This window comes from Dipodomys merriami, unplaced genomic scaffold (assembly GCF_024711535.1).
Source record: "Dipodomys merriami isolate MVZ:Mamm:240054 unplaced genomic scaffold, mDipMer1.0.p SCAF_11, whole genome shotgun sequence".
NCBI classification, from domain to species: domain Eukaryota; kingdom Metazoa; phylum Chordata; class Mammalia; order Rodentia; family Heteromyidae; genus Dipodomys; species Dipodomys merriami.
In genome coordinates this window covers 19,755,428-19,775,611 of record NW_027202382.1, presented here as the reverse complement: position 1 = coordinate 19,775,611, position 20,184 = coordinate 19,755,428, and the positions used below count along the sequence as shown (strand labels likewise).

Genomic DNA, 20,184 nt, shown 5'->3' with positions numbered 1-20,184 from the left:
AGCAGAGAAAATTTCATTGCTGTGATTTTAAAAAGTTGATCAACAAAATACGCATTTTAAACACCTTAAAATGTTCAACTTGATATATTAATAACATTGGATTTGATTTGCTCTGCATTCCAGCTGTTCTTAAAGTTGGGAAATTAGATGTTATTAGTCAAATTAGATATATTGCTAGTTACATAAGTAGTATGACTATTGTCTTAAATGGTTGTATTATTTCAACATTTTCACTTTATATTTGGATAATGATGATGAGAGTTTTGAAATTAGAGTTAGTATATATGATGTCAGAATTAAAAACAAGCTTTATATGACATTGACTCTAGAAAGATAAATATTTAAAAAATAAATGTAAATTTCTTTTTGTTGATATTGTTGGATGAACATGCTGCATTTAGGAGGGATTTGTGTTTTAATAATAACCTGACAAAAAGTTTTCAGTGGTTTAAGAAAGCCCATTAGTGGTCAATACTGTTATTATGTGGCTGTTGAACTAGATAATGTCTCTTTAGGCTGAATTTATGTAAGTGTAGTGATTTGGACATTAAAGCAGACAGCTAGGTCAGGCCATATTAGTAGTATATGATAATTCGGAGAGACTTTAGCTTGTTGTCTGTACATGTGGCCTAACATACAAATCTATGTTCAATGTATATCCAGTGTATGTCCAATTATCATCAATATATGTCCAATACAAATGTATTGTCCAAGATCAAGGCCCTTAGTTCGGGCCTTTGCAGGTCTCCCCCCAAAATATAACAGTAGTTGAGGAATTACAGGGGAAATTTTAAACATTTATAGGACTGTAACAACATGCAATGTTTGACATTTGGTGAAGGAGTATGTTACTGCTTTTGTTTGTTCATTTGTCTTTTAAACTTAACATTAGTTAGAAAGATTTTTGCTTTCCTCCTTTTGTTTGTTATAGTGAAAATGGTAAAGATTCATTACTTTGGAAGGGATTCATTACTTGTTGTTTCTTTCCATTGGGTCAAATCACATCCTTTACATATATAAGTACTTAACTGTAGCCATTGCTAGAATATGATTTCTTAGGATAATCCATGAGATGTAGAAGCTCAGAAAAAAAACCCAACAGGGTAGCTTAAATGAAGAGTTTATGTGAAAGTTCTTGTCATCTCTGTTTTTAAAAATTATAAAGACTGCTATTGGTCTGAGAGTTACATTTTTTTTTTTCTGGCTTTCTTTGTAACTTGAATTAGGATTTTCAAAAGAGGAGCTGACGTGGCTTCAGAGCCTTAGAGGAGTTCCTCATGTCATCCAGACACAGCTTTCTCCTGTGCTGCTCTACCTCACAGACTTGGATCAATTTTTACACCATTGGGAGATAGCAGAGGTATTCTGTTCATGAGCCACCAATACTACTATGTATTAGAAATGCCTTTTATGAACTGTTTCGAGAGTGAGAATAGCGTAGGAAATGATTATTATTTTTGAAAGTGCTTAACCTCGATAGGAGATGCGTACTTTAAAAGAAGAGCGCTTTTTGTTATGAATCAACAGTTTCAATGATAAGAACAAAGTAATTTAGCCATCGATAGATCCCTATATTTAGAAGAGGTGGAAAGAAGAGGTTACGGAAGAAAGAATTTTACTTTGTCATTTAAGAAGTAAGACTTAAGTAAGGGTTGGTATTTTTGAAGGTGACTCTTTTTTTTCTGCAGGTCTTTGGGTTTAAACTCGGCCTGGGCACTGTCCCTGAGCTTTTTTGTTTAAGGCTGAGACTTACCACTTGGGCCACAGTTCCACTTACAGCTTTTTTTGTGGTTAATTAAGTGGAGATATTAGTCTTGTGAGCTTTACTGCTTGAGCTGGCTTCGATCTGCTGTCCTCAGATCTCAGCCTCTTAGAAATCTGAACCTTTTAAAGCCACAATACAGCTCAGAAAGTTTTGGATTTTGGAACATTTAAGATTATTGGTGGTCTGCAGGTAAAGTCTATGCAAATAGTCCAAAATCTAAAGGACTGAAATCTAAAAAACTTCTGGTACCAGAAAGTTTCAGTATTCAACCTGTATTAGTATTTTCTGCATCATAAGTATTTTTCTGTAGTACATTTCTTTTCTCTCAAATGGCAAAGTGGCTTGCCAATTTGTTCATATAATTTGGCTTGTATTTATGAGATAGAAATATAGTCTCCAACTTGGAAAGCTACTTGAAGGGTGGTGTGAAAGAGGAGTTGTTTTTTTTTTTTTGGTTGGTCATGGCGCTTGAACTCAGGGCCTGGGAGCTATCCCTGAATTTTTCTGCTCAAAGCTAGCACTCTACCACTTAAGCCACAGCAACACCTGTGGTTTTTTCTAGTGGTTATGTGGAGATCAGAGTGTCATGGATTTTCCTGCTGGGGCTGGCTTTGAACTGCAATCCTCAGATCTCAACCTCCTGAGTAGCTAAGATTACAGGCATGAGTCACCCCCTTCACCTGAGAAGAGTTTCTTATTCCCTTTGCTGTACCTGACACTGAATCTAGCTCAGTATTTAATTTTTCACTATATATTTGGAGAATTTCCCTATGTATGAGGTGGTTGTTTTTTGCCAGTCCTGGGGCTTGAACTCAGGGTCTAGGCATTGTTCCTGAGCGTCATTTGCTCAAGGTTGGCACTCTACCACTTGAGCCACAGTGCTACTTGTGGCTTTTTCTGTTTATGTGGTACTGAACAATCGAACCCAGGGCTTCATGCATGTTCTACCTACCACTAAGCCACATTCCTAGCCCCTGTTTTTAGATTTTTTTCTTGTTGCATCTTCAAAGTAATGTTTTGTTACCTTTTTCCTATTAATATGTAGAATAAGTAGGTTAAAATTTATTGAACTTGTTTCATTCTAAAATGTCATGATTTGGTTATCGGTTTTCTTTTCTGACAGGCAGTTTGTCACAGCTTACTCGTTATCAGTTCTCGACGTCAGAGCTTTGATGTCCTGCAAAATGCCATCAGTAAGCATTTGGTAAATATCTTAATTTATTTTCCTCTTAAAAAGTAAAACAGATTCATTGGTTAAGCTTAAGTTTGTCATAGCCGCTGAGGGTAACTGAAATTCTAAGCTTAACAGTAACTCAGCTTTGTACTGCATGATGTGGTGGAGAGAACTGGAAAATTGTTCAGTCGTTTTCCTGGTTGTTCCTACGGTGGCTTTGGGAAAAATACCTTCTTTTTCCAAGATGGTGCTTTCTATGTTTGTGCTATTGAAGGATCTTAAAATTACATAATTCAGTTCACATGTGCTTGGTTGTCGATGTAGAGAATCCAGCAAACAGGTTGGAACCTAGATGGGCTTTAACCTGTGACTGACCTGTGTTTTGACCATTGGGTTTCTCAGGTGCCCATTGCTATTAAATTCATATTAGGTATGCTTCCATTGTTACTTTTAATTTCTTCCATTGTTTACACTTTGATCTTTGCCTTTTTATAATGTAGTACAAGAGAGAACTTTTAAATTTTATTTTATTTTATTTTATTTATTTTATTTTTTTTTGGGGTCCGGTCATGGGGCCTGAACTCTGGGCCTGGGCGCTGTCCCTCAGTTCTTCAGCTCAAGGCTAGCGCTCTACCACTTGAGCCACAGCACCACTTCCGGCTTTTTGATTTTTGCTTATGTGGTGCTGAGGAATCGAACCCAGGGCCTCAGGCATGCAAGGCAAGCGCTCTACCACTGAACCAACTTCCCAGCCCGAGAACTTTTAAATTTTATATTACCAGGGATTTACTTGTATAAGTTTATAGGTACAACAAGTTGCTGGCATTTCATACCAGAGTAATTTTAGCTACTCAGGAGGCTGAGATCTGGAGGATTGTGGTTCAAAGCCAGCCCTGGCAGAAAAAATTTTGAGACTCTCATATTCAGTTTACCAGCAGAAAGCTGGGCTGGTGACATGTAGAGCACTATCAATGAACAAGCAAACTGAGAGAACATAAGGCCCCTAAATTCAGTCCCCCATGCTGGGGTAGGGTAAGGTTTCTGTGTGTGGGCACATCTAGAACCCTCCCTCCCTTTTTTGTGTGTATTGGCCTGGGCATTGTCCCTGAGCTGTTTTTTTGCTGAAGGCCAGCACTCTACCAACTTGAGCTACTTCTTGCTTTTTGGTTGTTAATTGGAGATAATTGTCTCCTCTCTCTCTCTCTCTCTCTCTCTCTCTCTCTCTCTCTCTCTCTCTCTCTCTCTCTCTCTCTCTCTCTCTCTCTCTCTCTCTCTCTCTCTCTCTCTCTCTCTCTCTCTCTCTCTCTCTCTCTCTCTCTCTCTCTCTCTCTCTCTCTCTCTCTCTCTCTCTCTCTCTCTCTCTCTCTCTCTCCCTCCCTCCCTCCCTCCCTCTCCCTCTTCCCTGGGGCCTGAGCTCTGGGCCTGGGTGCGTCCCTCAGCTCTTCAGCTCAAGGCTAGTGCTCTACCACTGAGCCACAGCACCACTTCCAGCTTTTTCTGCTTATGTGGTGCAGAGGAATTGAACCCAGGGCCTTGTGCATGCAAGGCAAGCACTCTACCACTGAGCCACCTTCCCAGCCCCTGGAGATAATTTATGTCTCATGGACTTTGTTGCCTGGGCTTGCTTTGAACCAACATTCTCAGATCTCGGCTTCTTGAGATCTAAGGTGTGAGCCACTGGCACCTGGCTAGAACCCTTTTTTTCTCTTGAGTCGGAAGAAAGTACTTAGAATATGTAGTACTCTTTTTCTCCTTGCTATCCAACTTTTACTTCTTAATCCCTGTATCATCAAAAATGCCCACTTTTTAAAATCTATCCAGTCCAAAGATTTACATTAAATACATTGTTTATTCTAGTAAGAGATGAACATGCCAACCAGTCTTGACTACTTGAGAAAGTTTGATGTAGGAAGTGGAGACTTTGGGATTTGCAGTCTTTTAGATTTAATCAGTAGTTTCCAGGAGATTCAGATTGTTTATGTACACTTATAAGTTAGACTTGACCTTAATGACAGCACACACAGTTCAGTCTAGATGAATGAACATACCATAATGGCCATTATCTGGCCTTCCAGTGTTTCTTGGCAGTTAGCAATGTAGTGTTAAATATAGTATCTCCTAGCAACGGGAATAGAGGAAATATTTTCCTTATTTATATCTAAATGACTATTGGAAGGTCAAAGGATGGCTAAATGTAAAATGAATTCTGTGTTTAATGACCAGGATGGAGATGGTACCTGCTATTGGTTTTCTAGTCTGAATAGTTTAAAAACTTTGACTGTTGGTATTAGTTTCTTCAATTGCATGAAGTAATCCTTAAATCATGTTATTCTTGATCAATCATAGAAATTTTAATATCTGGATAGTTTAATTTTGGTAATGAAGGCAGTGGATTGAATTCAAAGTATTTCTTGGACTGGGTCTATGGCTCAGTGGAAGAACACTTACTTAGCATATGTGAGGCTGAGTTCGGTCTCCAGTGTAAAAAATAGAAAATACATTTCTTGAATTGGCATGTTTTGAAGTAATTTATTTTAGGAATTAAATTTTCATAGGAAAATAGGAATTAAAACTGTGGTGGGTGGCATGTGTAATGTATGCTGGTTTTAAGTAGAATGGCTAATATAGTTAAATCCAGTTACCAAGTTTGGAATCTTTGGGGAATAAGTACGTATGAAGAGGTAATTAATCACATTTTTCTCTCTGCTCAGGTTGGGTTGACTGTAGTACCGGACAGCACAGTTGGCTGTGTGTTTGGTGTTCTCTGTAAGCTCCTGGATCATACGTGTGTAGTTAGTGAATCTCTGCTGCCATTTTTGGCTTCTTGTTGCTACAGTCTTCTTTATTTTCTGCTTACTCTAGAGAAAGGGGAAGCAGAACACCTAAAAAAGAGGTAATAGTTTATTGTTCAACCTTATTTTTTCTTTCTGTTCTTTATAATAATAAGTAAATATATGAGTAGAACAGAATTGGATTCTGAAGTATTGTGAATTCTCTTTCAGAGTTTGTGCAAACCCTGTTCTAGCCTATTCCTTGTTACTTTATAAATTGTCTTTGTTACAGTGAGAATTTTGTTTTCCTTTAAACTACAAATTTGAAAAGTTAGATGGCATTATATGTCTTGAGAGTTTTCTCAGTTCTTCCCTTAAGAGATATAATCCTTTATACATAGCTTTGGGTTTCATGAGTGCTAGTAAGAAAATGTTTGTTACCATGTTTATGTTCTTGCTGGCCTTATTTGTTTTGAGATAAGGTTTTACTATATAGCACAGTACCTCAATACTAGGATTACAAACATACCATTTTACAGTGCCTAGACCTATTTGTTCTTTACCTTTTAAATTATGTATTAATTAATTGCATAAAATGTTTTATTATTTAAACATTTTTTTGGTTGTGTTTTTTGCCAGTCCTGGGGCTTGAACGCAGGGCCTGAGCACTGTCCCTAATGCTTCTTTTTGCTCAAGGCTAGCACTCTACCTCTTGAGCCACAGCGCCACTTCCGACCTTTTCTGTTTATGTGGTGCTGAGGAATCAAACCCAGGGCCTCATGCATGAGAGGCAAGCACTCTACCACTGAGCAACCTTCCCAGCCCTATAAAATGTTGTAGAAGAGTAATTATAAGCCCAACATTCATGAAACCAATTCCCATGTTACGAATAGACTATCTTCAGTATATACATTCTTCATATATTCTTCAGTTAGTTCTCATTTACCTTGTACTTTACTCACATTTATGATGATAACTTTCTTGCCTTAAAAAAAAAAATTGGGGGGGGGCTGGGAAGGTGGCTCAGTGGTAGAGCGCTTGCCTTGCATGCCTGAGGCCCTGGGTTCGATTCCTCAGCACCACATAAGCAAAAAGAAAAAAGCCGGAAGTGGCGCTGTGGCTCAAGTGATAGAGCGCTACCCTTGGGCTGAAGAGCTGAGGGACAGCGCCCAGGCCCAGAGTTCAGGCTCCATGACCGGACCCCCCCTCCCCCAAAATAAAAAGGGTTTTAGCCAGGCACCACTGTCACATTTCTTTCTTTTGGGGGGGGTGGGTCCAGTCGTGGGGCCTGAACTCTGGGCCTGGGTGCTGTCCCTCAGCTCTTCAGCTCAAGGCTAGCGCTCTACCACTTGAGCCATAGCGCCACTCCCAGCTTTTTCTGCTTATGTGGTGCTGAGGAATCGAACCCAGGGCCTTATGCATGCAAGGCGAGCGCTCTACCACTGAACCACCTTCCCAGCTCCCACTGTCACGTTTCTATATCCTAGCTGCTCATAAGGCTGCGGCTCTCCATTCAAAGCCACTCTGTGCAGGAAGGCCATGAGATTCTACCTTCAAATTTGTGGACTTTCTCAGTATCTATGTGATTGATTCATGGTTCATTTAGTTGTAAATACAGTAAAATTAGATACATTTTGAACCTAGATTTGATGGTATTTTTCCTAAGCATCAGCAACCAGTCCAATAGGTCAAGAATAGCTTCATAAATTATAAGAAACTTTTTATAAAGAGTTCTAAAGATTTTATAATATCTCCATTTATGAACAGTGTATATTACTATTTTTCTCTGTGCTATATAGCAACATGTCGGTCAGTGAAGAATGCATGTAGAATAATGGTCCTATAACTAATTGAGATGAAAATTTTCTATCATCTAGTAATTTTGTGGCCATTGTAACACCACAGTTCAACACATTACTCACGCTGGTGGTAGTGGTGGTGTGAGCATATTGAATGATTAAGTTAGGGCCTTGCTGTGTAGCTCAGTCTAGCACCAAGCTTAAAATCCTCTGCCTCGGCCTCCCTATAGTACGTAATCCTTGGTCCTGATAATAGATGACTATTACTGGTTTATATATATTTATTGTACCATAACTTGTAATCACTAGTATTTTATCGCTACTTTTAAAAAATTTAAATGAGCAGCCTCATACCTTTCTTTTGGGGGTTGGGGGGGGTCCGGTCGTGGGGCCTGAACGCTGGGCCTGGGCGCTGTCCCTCAGCTCTTCAGCTGTAGACTAGCGCGCTCTGCCTCTTGAGTCTCAGCCCCACTTCCGGCTGAGGAATTGAACCCAGGGCCTCATGCATGCAAGGCAAGCGCTCTATCACTGAGCCACCTTCCCAGCCCCCTCATACCTTTCTTGTTTACTGTGTCTCATGATCCATCAAGAGGCAGTACCCAGTGATGGTTCCATACCCTTAGGTTTGTGTAAATGCACTATGGATGTTTGGAGAACCACAAAATTGCCTAGTGACAAAGTCATCAGATGTATTAAATGCCACATCTACTGTATATTGGACCATTATAGAAGTACTTTGTAAAATCCCAAGAGATACATATTAGAAATCCAACAGGAACCAAATTAGCCTATTCTTTTCCTTTCCACCAAGATTAAATAGTATATATGCCTTTGCCTCAATTTAACTAGGTCTGCAAGCCTTCCTTTCTCTTTTCTCCCTTCATGGCTGCTATTCTGAGTCTGCCTCTGCTTCCATCAACAGAATAAAGACCCTTAAAAAAGAATAGTCTAAGCCAGGTATGGTGGCTCATGCCTGTAATCCTAGTGACTCAGGAGGCTGAGATCTGAGGATCACAGTTTAAAACCAGCCTGGGGAGGAAAGTCCTTAAGACTCTTTATCTCTAGTTAACCACCAGAAAACCAGAAGTGGCACTGTGGCTCAAGTGGTAGAGCACTAGCCTTGAGCTGAAGAGCTCAGGGACAGCACACTTAGACCCAAAGTTCAAGCCCCACGACTGAACCAAAAAAAAAAAAATTCTACTTGGTCCAGAATGAATTCATTTCTTCACCTCATGTTATTTTACTGTAGGTAGAGCCAGAGAAGTTGGTCACTGTGTAAAAGGACTACTCAGTCTAGATTCTAGACTTGGGTAATCAGGTTCTTTTAGAAAAATTTGGGCTTGCTGTATGCTCATAAGTACAGAAACTGCAACAGATTAAAATGGGAGCCTTTAGCAACTTCTGGACTCTCCTCCATCCAGATGGCTATTGCTCCATTTGATTAATACTCTTGTAGAATGAGGTTGTTTGGCAAGTGTCAAATTTACCTTTCTCTGCCATATAAACATTGTTTACTCCTCTACAGAGACTCCCAAGAGAATGTCTTTTTTTTTAGATTTGTTCTTTCTGGGCTATTAAGACCAAGTATTGCAGACATAATTCCTTATTAGCTGCTTCCTGAAATTTGTTTGGGTCCTTGGTGTTTTTCTCTTTGGAGATTTGCTTTAAGCCATTCAAAGAGTTCAGAAACCAGGTCACGAGCTTAAGTTTTTATGATTTTTTTTTAAAATTTTTATTTAAAAAAAATTTTTTTTTGGGTCTGGTTGTGGGGCCTGAACTCTGGGCCTGAGCACTATCCCTCAGCTCTTCAGCTCAAGACTAGTGCTCTACCACTTGAGCCACAGAGCCACTTCTGGTTTTTTCTTTTCTGCTTATGAGGTGCTGAGGAATCGAACCCAGGGCCTCATGAATGCAAAGCAAGCACTCTACCACTGAGCCACCTTCCCAGCCCTAGTTTTTATGATTTTTTTTTTTGGGGGGGGTCTGGTCGTGGGGCCTGAACTCTGGGCCTGGGCGCTGTCCCTCAGCTCTTCAGCTCAAGGCTAGCGCTCTACCACTTGAGCCACAGCGCCACTTCCGGCTTTTTTCTTTTTGCTTATGTGGTGCTGAGGAATCAAACCCAGGGCCTCAGGCATGCAAGGCAAGTGCTCTACTACTGAGCCACCTTCCCAGCCCTTTATGAATTTTTTTAACCAGTTGGATATTCCTGTTCTTTTGATACCTTTTATGTTGTATAATATAGTATCCAATCCTGGATAACGAGGCTGTGTATGTGTAGATCATTGTGTTTTCTTGCTACCTCTGTGTTACCTGTGATCACTAGGGCTTTAAGAATGTTTTGCAACCCCCTGGAAAGTGCTAGTTGTTAGGCTTCCTGGAATCCATAAAATGGGGAGAGAGCATTGGATTCCTTTAGTTCTGATGAAACCCATTCTTACTATGTTTTATGATACTTTATTAGGACACGTGTTTAAAAAGGTTTAGTTTGGGGGATGTAGAAAGGATCCTTATCCAGTGTGTATCACTTCATTAACTTTTGGTCTCTGTTATTATAGGGATAAACTGTGGGGAGTCTGTGTCTCCATCCTGGCTCTCATTCCTGGAGTGCTCAAATTGATGCTGCAGAGCCTGCGGGTGAACAGAGTTGGGCCTGAGGAGCTGCATGTTGTAGGGCAGATGCTTCATCTGTTGCTTCAGCACGCACCCCTCAGGACTCAAATGTTAAACAATGCTGTGCTGGTGCAGCAGATCATTAAGAATATCACGGTAAGAAGCAGGGGCTAAGTGCTTTATACTGAGGAATGGGTTCATGGGAAGGCTGAGGGGAGCATGCTGTTGAGAGGGTGTGAATGGACTGGCTTCAGCCCAGCTTCCCCTGCTGTTCAGCACCTGACCAAGTTTTTAGAAACCCTTAAAATTCTCAAAACAACATAAAGGTAGTACCAGGCACTGGTAAAAGGTATGTGTAGCAGCATTATTCCTATCTGGACTGTGGTCAGATTCTGTTGATTAACTGTGATAGCTTGGCAGTTCCCCTCTCTCTCCCTTTATGTATCCAAACTTGTTTTCCTCTGTAAAAATGGAAATAGTGCCATTTTTGCATGCCTTTGGGGTTTAGAAACCAGTAAATGAAATTATAGCATACCTGACATTTATTAAGTGCCACCTAAATTCTGTCATTAAGGAAAAAAAATTAACAGGACTAACTTCCAGATAATTCCTAATTGCTTCAGTGGACAGTGAGACATCAGAAGTTTGGGTTTCAGCTTTGCCTGCTGGGTGGCTCTCTGCATTTGCTAGGACTATTTGCCTATCTAGAATGTTAACTTTGGTTGTCTAAGATTCTTTGGTGGTTTTGGCTGGGAGATAAATGTTTTGTATACATGTTGAGGGATTCATTCATTGAAATATGTACTTTGCAGCAATAGTCTTTATATACATATCACATAGGTGCTATTCTGCATTTCCAGTGTAGTCTTTGTACGAGAAGTGGACAATGGTAGTAGAATAATTCAAAAACAGTAAAAGGAGCCGGGCACTGGTGGCTCATGCCTGTAATCCTAGCTACTCAGGAGGCTGAGATCTGAGAATCACAGTTCAAAGCCAGCCCAGGCAGGAAAGCCAGTGAGACTCTTATGTCCAATAAACCACTAGAAAACCGGAAGTGGCATTGTAGCTCAAGCGGTAGAGCGTTAGCCTTGAGCTGAAGAGCTGAGGGACAGTGCCCAAGCCCAGAGTTCAAGTCCCATGACCAACAAAAACAAGCAAAAAAAAAAAAAAAAAACAGTAAAAGGGAAGAAAAGTATAATCTTGGATTATTTTTGCCAGATTGAAGAATTTGCCTAGATAAGACATTCACAGAATTGTTAGTGGGCCTTGTAGAATTATTCTCAGTTGATGTTTATGTGAAGGTCATGAATTACTAGAATGCCAAGGAGAAGGGACCAGAGATGTAGGAATGTAGGAAATTTCAGTTATATGTAGGAAGGAAAAGTCTGACAAGAAACAAGCCACACTTACACATATAAAAGGGAAATTTCATTGTGGCAATTCCTAATTAATAGTTCTCTTGTTCTGAGCAGTCTTCCCTTTATGAGAAGTGGTTTATACATTGGGATACTGTTGTTTGGGCTTTGAAAAGTGGGTAGATGTGAAAACTACTGTCACATGACAGAGTGATTTTGGTACACTTTTTAAATTACTTGTCTTTCTCCACAGACCTTGAAGAGTGGCAGTGTTCAGGAGCAGTGGCTCACAGACCTGCATTACTGCTTCAGCGTGTACATCACTGGGCATCCCCAGGGCCCCAATGCATTGAGTGCAGTGTATTGATAAGGCACTGTGTTACTTATTGGAAACTGTTTATTCATAATCTATTTTATTTTGAAGAGGGACTGATGTAGTAGATGTTTGTCATTAAAGCTAAACTTACAAAAAGTTCTTCATGGACCTTCTTTTGCATGGAAGTGGGAATATAACACTTGGGAATACCTACTAAAGCTCAGGCTGTTCTGGACTAATATAGATACATGGATACTGGTGTCAGTGCATTTTACATTTCATAGGAGTGATGTATTTACAAAATATTGAATGGTTCTACGGTACCTTATCTTATATACCAACAAATAGCTGAATCTTCGTGATTCTATCAAGCTAAGCCTCGCAGTATTTTCATATTTTCAATATTACTATTAAACTAAAAGTGAAGGCAGTTAACATTTGCAAATATTTTATTGCTTCCTGCCTCTTGGTGTTAGCCATAGGAATGGCATGTGGAAGTAAAAAATGTGTGATCTTGATATTGCTGTTTGTGCTTCTTTGTCTATTCCTATAGCAGCCGCCTCACCCTTAGGAAAGTGTGAAAAGCCTGTTTTGTTTAAACCAGGCTTTCTTTCAGTGCTAAAATGTGTGTAGTGTTCCCTGCCAGTAGGAATGGCATTTTGAGACCTCTCATCTCTCCAAGTGGTCAGGAAACACAGGAGGATGTTGAGCCTACCTTGGCACCTTGCTTTGTGAGTACAGACCCTACCTTACTGACTTTGATATGACACGGCTGTTCTGAGCAGGAAGAATACTATACAGAAAGGACATGGCTGTGACCTGTGACTAACACAGGAACTGGAAAACCTAAGGAATCAAACGAATGTACTTAGGGTCTTATGTACAGTTTCTAAATGGAAACACTGCTCATGATTTTTGTCCAGAATTTAAGCTGATAAGGTTCGAGTAGCAGCGTAGATATGGCATCTCATTCCAGGGACGGAATGAGATGAAGGTGGCTGCTTCTCTCGTTTAGGTTTATCACTTGAGCCAGCAAACCAAGTCTCTGCCAGCTTACTGTCAGAAAGCCCACCACTCCTTGAGTGCTCATGTTCTTAGTTTTATGTTACCATTCATTATCAGTTCTCATTTCCAGGCATACTGACTGAGGTGAAAGCACCCAGCCACGAGCACAGTCTACTCCAGTCCTTTCAGTGCAGCTGAGATGATTTAGAAACAGTACTGTGTAAAAGCAGAGGAGTCGGGTGACATTTTCTTCTGGTTATTAGCACATTTTCAGGATAATAAGGCTTTAGGTTTGGATACTAAAGCTTTGCCAAGATGCAAAAGATTTCACAGAAAATGAGGCTTTTGTACTGATGCTTCCAGTCTTCCTCCACAGGCAGTCAAAGCTTTGGTTTGTTTTTTGATTGAGTAGCCGATTGCAGGTTATAGGAAAAGTTCTTTGATTTTCTACTGCTCTCGAGATGAATACACTGCAAGTTGCTCACTGTTAAAAACAATACCAGATGGATAATCAGGTTATTCATTTTAATACTGAAGGGAAGAGTCCTAGGTAGTGAATAAAAAGGATTTAGTTTTGGGCTCTTTGGAGCCAAGGCAGGTGAGGAGACAGTTTAGAGGCTAAATGACTTTTAATAGCCTTGTATTTTTCTTCATTTCATTCTGCCTAAATAACTAAAGAACTATCTTTATCTGCATGACTCTCTCATAGTGCCTGAGCTCTCGTTGCTCAAGGCTAGCACTCTACCACTTCAGCCATAGTGCCACTTCTGGCCTTTTCTGTTTATGTGGTACTGAGAAATCATACCCAGGGCTTCATGCATGCTAGGCAAGCCCTCTACCACTAACCTAACCTACATTCCCAGGCGCCCCCCCCCCCCTTTTTTTTTTTTTTGGTCATGGATCTTGAACTCTGGGCCTGGGCGCTGTCCCAGATCTTCAGTTCAAGGCTAGTGCTCTACCACTTGAGCCATAGCACCACTTCCGGTTTTCTAGTGGTTAATTGGAAATAAAGAGTCTCAGGGACTTTGTTGCCTGGGCTGGATTTCAACCACAACCTTCAGATCTCAGCCTCCTGAGTAGCTATAAGAGTGAGCCACTGGTGCCCAGCTTCAGCCCCTATGTTGACTTTTTCTTTGGGATGGGTGTAGAAGACAGAAAGCAGAGCAACATTTTGAAAGGGGGTAGATGAACTCTGAAGCCATAGGAAGATATCTATCCATGTTGGAGAGAGGAAGCAGTAATGTTCATGAATATTTAAATGTCTACAAATGCCTAAAACTAGAACACAAGTCAGAAATTCCCTAACCCCCAAAAAAGAACTTTTTGATTTTAAGCCAGTCAGAAATGTGTGTAGGAAATGTGATGCTTGCTCATGTGAAGTCCTAAGAAAACATTATTTCTTTGAATTCATTTACTGTGTCCTCTTCCTAAAAACCTTTTGAGCTGCTAAACACCCTGATTTTTAAGGATTCTGGATTATTCTCTTCAGACTGAAAAATGATCAGATTTTTTATTTATACTGATATCTAAATGACACTTCTTTGTTAGTTTACATCTGACAATTCAGTTTTTGAAATATTCTTAACTCAATCAAGTGTAAGTTAGGTCTTTTTACATTGAATTTTGGGCCTAGTTCCTTTGAAAGTTTGTAACTGTCTCATCACCACTCCCTGATCATCCTGCTTGTGTAACATGAGCTTACCCAACTCTAATTAAAGATTTGGCAGTAACTCCTTTGCCCCCCACCTCCACGTTTTCCCCTTATCAAAAACTGAATGTTAAAGTTCATGCTGACAGTCACTGTTCATCTTCCCAGCTGCTCTCATTCCTGCAGGTTGACTGGATCAAGGTGGGTGGGGGAGCATGTTGCCATAGCCACCTGCAAGCTACACTGGACCTGGCATTAGCTGCTGACAGCACTGAACTTATCATCCACTTTTAATGTTGGCATGAAAGAAGGGGCCCTGAGTAAAACTCACACGTCTTATAGCTGAAGAGAGACAGACCTGAGCCGCTGTGTACTGCTTTTGCCCGAGCAGAATGTGCTCTCAGCTTTCTGGTGCTCTTCCATGTTTGGTAAGCAATCACCAAAATGAGACAAGGATTCCTAACACATTCCTTGAAAAAAGCCTTTTCATTTTCTTAAGTGAGCAAGCATGTAAATAATATCCACCATCTTTTGTTTCCTAGAGGTAATGTTAACTATAGCTTTTAGTGATAATAAAAAGTTACTGCTTCTGGGCTGGGATGTAGCTCAGTGGCAAAGCACTTGCCTAGCAAGTACAACGTCCTGGGTTCGATCTCCAGTACCAAAAAAGAACAGACCAAAAAAAAAAATACATTAAAAAAGAAGTTACTGCTTCTTATGGAGATAGATATTGACTGCAGTAATCCTATGAAAGGCGAATTAAAAACATGCATACTTGTGCCAGACACTGGTGGCTCTTGCCTATAATTCTAGCTCCTCAGGACAGACCTGAAGATTGTAGTTTAAAGCCAGTCAGGGCAGAAATGTCCATGAGACTCCAGTTAACCACAAAAAGCTAGAAGTGAAACTGTGGCTCAAGTAATAGAAGGTACAAGTCAGGTTCAAGCCCCAGAACCAGCAAAAAAAGGCATAAACAAAACATGCATACTTGAAACAGAAACAAATGGCCACGGGAAACCCTGGTCATCTCTGATCTATTGACAGAAAAGGAAAGCCCAATGTTCTCTCCATCTGCCTTGCTGGTGCAGCAATGACTTTCTTACCTGAATTCAGCTGCAGCACAGGAGGGGCTTTTGAAGGCCTTGTGGGATGATAGACTTTCCCTTCTTGAGAACAACCTGAAACCAACCAACAGTAGTTACCATCTATGGCCAGTGACAGCTGTCGTCTAACCAGGTTTCGATTCCTTATTGGGGTGGGCATTGGGCTTGCAGGTAGGTGTCTGCTGAGATAAATTAAGCTGATGTAGAAGTATGGTTTCAGAATGTCTTACCTCAAATGGTTAGGACCAGATATGTTTCAGTTTTTTGGATTTCACAAAGGCTTTTATTGCCTGGTCATTGCTAATTCAATAAAGCTGAAATACTCCAATCTGAAACTTTGACCTCAACATGTTGACACAGAGATTGTGTCCTAAGGATGTTGCTCCCTGAACTGCAGATCTTTGTAAAGGTGCTGTGGCTCAACTATTTTCTTTTTTTTTTTGTCCGTTTGTGGGGCCTGAACTCTGGGCCTGAGTACTGTCCCTCAGCTCTCCAGCTCAAGGCTAGTGCCCTACCACTTGAGCCACAGCGCCACTTCCGGCTTTTTTCTTTTTGCTTATGTGGTGCTGAGGAATCAACTATTTTCTATTTGAGAACTAGCAAGGCGCGCGCACGCGCGTGCGTGTGCGTGTGCGTGTGTGTGTGTGTGTGTGTGTGTGTCTTGACTTTTCACTATAATGCTTTCTGGGCTGAGATGCTAGATTTCTCATGAAACAATTCAGACCCAGAATTCATGAAAAGGAGGCATTAAGTTGGGTGCTGAACATCCTCCTGGTGCTTGGAAGTTGAATAAGGAAGCCTTTTAACTCTGAATGGAGGGTTGCCTATTTCAGATTCAGATGTGGCAGGACTTTAGTGAACTGCGAAGTGCCTGGGAGAACATTTACCATAGATTTGCTTCAGCACTGAGTGCTTGGTAAGCTTTGTGCCTGAGGTGCTTTTGGCTAGGCTCTTGGGCATCCTGCGTACTGAGTTGGTCTTTGGGGGCTTCAGTTCCAGTTCCTTCCTCCAAACTTGGATGAGCAATGCTGCACACACTCGCTTCCATCGGAGCATGTCTTTCCCTCCAAGCTGTTTCATATGCACAAGGTGTGACAGGTGCTTCCTGAGCTGGTACCTGGAAGGGTCAGAGGATAGAGGATTTTAAAAGGTCACAATTCTGAGGAAACCAAAATTTCTTCAGATTTCTACCATTAATTGAACTAGAAAGTTCATTCAAGCTCCCATTCCTAGGAGGCTGTATGTTCTTTTCTCCATCACGAAGTAGTTCTGAACTAGGAAGTAGTTGAGTCCTGGCCCCCAAAGAACACAGACAATGAGATAGGCTGAGGTGGAAACTAATAGTGCATTGTGCCAAGTGCTGCACATGGTACAGAACAGGTGTGAGACCAGCAAGGCTACAGGGTCTGCATACTTTCCAAGGATGCTGTGGATTGTGCTCAGCTTAAGAAACCCAGGCAGAGAGAGGCATTTTAGGCAGCAGAATGGGCATGTGCAGAGATGTGGGAAAGTAATGCATTGTGATTGTATTTGGGGAGGGAAGGAAGATGCAAGGCTGGCTTACACCAAAGGCCTGCTGAGTTACAGTAAGCCTCCCGATGATTGAGTCTCCTTGAAGCTGACCATGTGAAGTTCAGAAAGACTGCAACTTACGTAGGGTGACATATCAAGAACCAAGAGAAATCATTACTAAAATCTAGTATGACCTGGCCTAACAGCCAAATATTGCTCAGGACTTTGGTGTATTCCATACAAAAGAATTTAAGAAGCCTGGCATGGTAAATGTTGCATTTTACTGAGATTATTCTGCTGGGAGTTAAGAGTCTGGGATGGGGAAATCAAAGGCCAGGGGAAAGATAGCAATACCTTAGTCTAGTGTGTGAGTTTTATCCCATAGGCACTCCCAAACAAACGGAGCATTGTTTTGAATCCTCTAAAGAAGGGCTGCGTCCTTGTTCTCTATCTGTAGCTGTATTAACTACTGTTGAACGACCCAGGGGAGCTATAGGGAGCAACAGGCCTGTACCTTCATCAGAATACATCAAACCGAGTTTGCTAAAAACTCCCTCCCTCCTCCTCAAAGGCTGACTGGAGTCAACGGACATGATTCTTTCTTCCTTTCCTGGAGAATGGCAAGCTGTAGCATTCTTCAGCTGGACGACCTTTCCAGAAAGCTAACCTTAAAGAGAAAAGCTAGAGTGGTGGGACAGTGCTGTTCTGCAATAATTTCCTGTTTGACATGCTGAGCGACTTCCCTGCTTTCTGTGCTTATGATAGAGAACTTACTGGGAGGTTCAGGTATGGGCTGGAGTTGTTGGGAGCTTTAGCTTTTGATGGGCAATCACCCACTGCATGATTGCAGTACTTTGTTTGTGGAGACTGCATCCTCATCAGGACAGAGAAAGAATCTCCATTCTCATACAATCCTGTTTTGTGGAGAATTCTAGCATGTTCTTTTAGTGCTTTCACCCTTGGCTCAGGGCTCTTCTTACAGTCTAGCATATCCCTGCTTATCTCAGAATATGTGCAAAACTTACAGAAAAGGGACTCCATTTAGTCACGACAAAGTGTTTCACACAGCAGGTATCCTGGTTGGCTGGTCCACTATCCGCCTTTAATTTTTACATAGTCAAGTCTTGACTGATAACACAATTTTCAGGTTGTTCCATGTTTCTCAAGCCCAGGGTTCAGCCTGCAGCTGCCTTGTGTCATCCTTGGAACATCCCATATAAAGCCAGCCTTTTTTTTTGGGGGGGGCGTTCAGTTGTGGGGCTTGAACTCAGGGCCTGGGTGCTGTCCCTGAGCTCTTTTTGCTCAAGGCTACTCTCTACCACTTTGAGCCACAGTGCCACTTCCAGTTTTCTAGTGGCCAATTGGAAATAGCTCATGGCTGTCTCTGCACAGGCTAGTATGGCCAGCTTTTGCTGAGCACCTGGGCGTTGAATCTGGGATCTGAGCTTTGCCCCATATCCCATTCACTATTCCTTAGGCTGGGGGGGGGGGGTGTCAGACATACTGTTCTAGGACAGTGCTTTGGGCTCCTGTGGTTCAAATGGAGAATGTACTTAAAATACAGCAGGATTAATCATGCCATATCACCAGGTGTGGTAAACATGGCATCCCACAAGCCCCTTGGGAGTCAGTGGCCTCTGGCCTCGCCACTGCACAGTGGTACAGCTGGAGGGTCCTGCGTAATTGCATCCCAGATGGGTGCCTGGGACTGTGAGCCCACTGTTCTTGGGAGGAATGACTGAAGGCTCATTTGTGATTCTGGATACTTAGTGACAGGATCTGTCAGCTCCTGTCTCTTCAAAAGGAGTCCAAGAACAGACAATCTGAGAAGATATTCAGTTAGGGCACAGCTGTGGGGCCAGATCAGGTAAACCTTTCTGGCTTTTTTAGATCCAGGTTCCAGGCAAAAATACTTAAAATGTTCCTCTTCAGGGAAGCCAGTGCATACCCTGGAGATACTCTCACATCTGTGAGCAATGGCCACGCCCCACAGTGGTGTCAGAGCCAGTGCCTGCCCCAGCTGCTTCTAATGGTGGTGGCTGATTAATGTCCTCCTGCATGGGGGGAGAATATAGTACCTGTTCCTCAGGGTTATTGTGAGGCCTAGCCCAACAAATGCTATTTGTAGTAGTGGTATTTGATGACGGGAATAATGGTACCTCCTGCTCTGGCAGTTACCTCAGCATGTGGGCACTATCCAGACCACCCTTCCCTAGCCTACTCTTGGATAAGGAGCGTGAGAGAAAGGCCCTTCAGTGGGAGGTTCAAATGCTGGATCCAGTGTTTTCTCTGAATTGTCCACCTGTCCAAAACCATGGGACTGGGGGCTGGGAAGGTGGCTCAGTGGAGGAGTGCTTGCCTTGCTTGCATGAGGCCTTGGGTTCGATTTCTCAGCACCACATAAGCAGAAAAAGCCAGAAGTGGTGCTGTGGCTCAAGTGGTAGAGCACTAGCCTTGAGTTGAAGAGCTGAGGGACAGTACCCAGGCCCAGAGTGCAGGACCCACAACCAACAAAAAAACAAAAACCATGGGACTCCTGTTTTGATGATGTCCTTGTAGTGGCTAGGGCTGAATACCAGGGCATGTTCTTCAGAGGATAGACAAGCACAAACCAGATGACCCGGCTCCAGAGTCTATAGGGTTTGGTATGAGGTCCTCCCAAGATTCTTTGTTGCTGTGTTGTGCCTGACACCATTGGTGTTCTCTTAGTACATTTCGTTTTTCTTTTTCTCCTGGTAGAGGCCTTGATATTTGGCATATCTGAGCACATGGCTTACTTTATCCCCTATCATTCTCCCTCCTCGGCATGGAGGCCACTGACTCGCCATGGGTCCAGCATTTGCTGGGCACAAAGTGAGTCTCCAATGAGTCTACAGTGATTATGTAAGCCCATAAAAACTTGTAGCAAAGGACTGCTCCAGTCCTTCCAGCAGGAACCTGATTACCTTACCTAGGACACAATCCCAGTCTTTTAGGATAGCCTCTAACCCAGCTCCCAGCACCTAACCCATATAAATCTGTGTGAGCAGGTTTATATATCAAAATATGAAAATGGAAGGATGTATAGTGCTTTATAGTTTATGAAACCAGATCATCCAGCAGTGTATTGTAAGTACAGGAGAGGTA

The 20,184-nt window shown here is 41.8% G+C and overlaps 2 protein-coding genes across 7 annotated transcripts in view; one reads left to right on the top strand and one right to left on the bottom strand.

Moving 5' to 3' along the window:
* The window catches only part of Tex10 (testis expressed 10), a 44,571-nt gene extending 32,627 nt beyond the window's left edge, over positions 1 to 11,944 (top strand). For both annotated transcript variants that reach the window (XM_070010777.1, XM_070010784.1), the window contains exons 11-15: positions 1,227 to 1,360; positions 2,889 to 2,969; positions 5,651 to 5,832; positions 10,065 to 10,275; positions 11,728 to 11,944. In XM_070010777.1, the coding sequence (XP_069866878.1) occupies positions 1,227 to 1,360; positions 2,889 to 2,969; positions 5,651 to 5,832; positions 10,065 to 10,275; positions 11,728 to 11,841 (722 nt within the window). In that variant the 3' untranslated portion in view covers positions 11,842 to 11,944. The remainder of the gene's footprint in view (positions 1 to 1,226; positions 1,361 to 2,888; positions 2,970 to 5,650; positions 5,833 to 10,064; positions 10,276 to 11,727) is intronic.
* Positions 11,945 to 12,017: 73 nt separating this feature from the next.
* Positions 12,018 to 20,184, bottom strand: part of Invs (inversin) — a 103,384-nt gene continuing 95,217 nt past the window's right edge. For all 5 annotated transcript variants that reach the window (XM_070010760.1, XM_070010746.1, XM_070010740.1 and 2 more), the window contains 3 exons: positions 16,434 to 16,663; positions 15,547 to 15,621; positions 12,018 to 13,279 (listed from right to left, as the gene is read on the bottom strand). In XM_070010760.1, the coding sequence (XP_069866861.1) occupies positions 13,176 to 13,279; positions 15,547 to 15,621; positions 16,434 to 16,663 (409 nt within the window). In that variant the 3' untranslated portion in view covers positions 12,018 to 13,175. The remainder of the gene's footprint in view (positions 13,280 to 15,546; positions 15,622 to 16,433; positions 16,664 to 20,184) is intronic.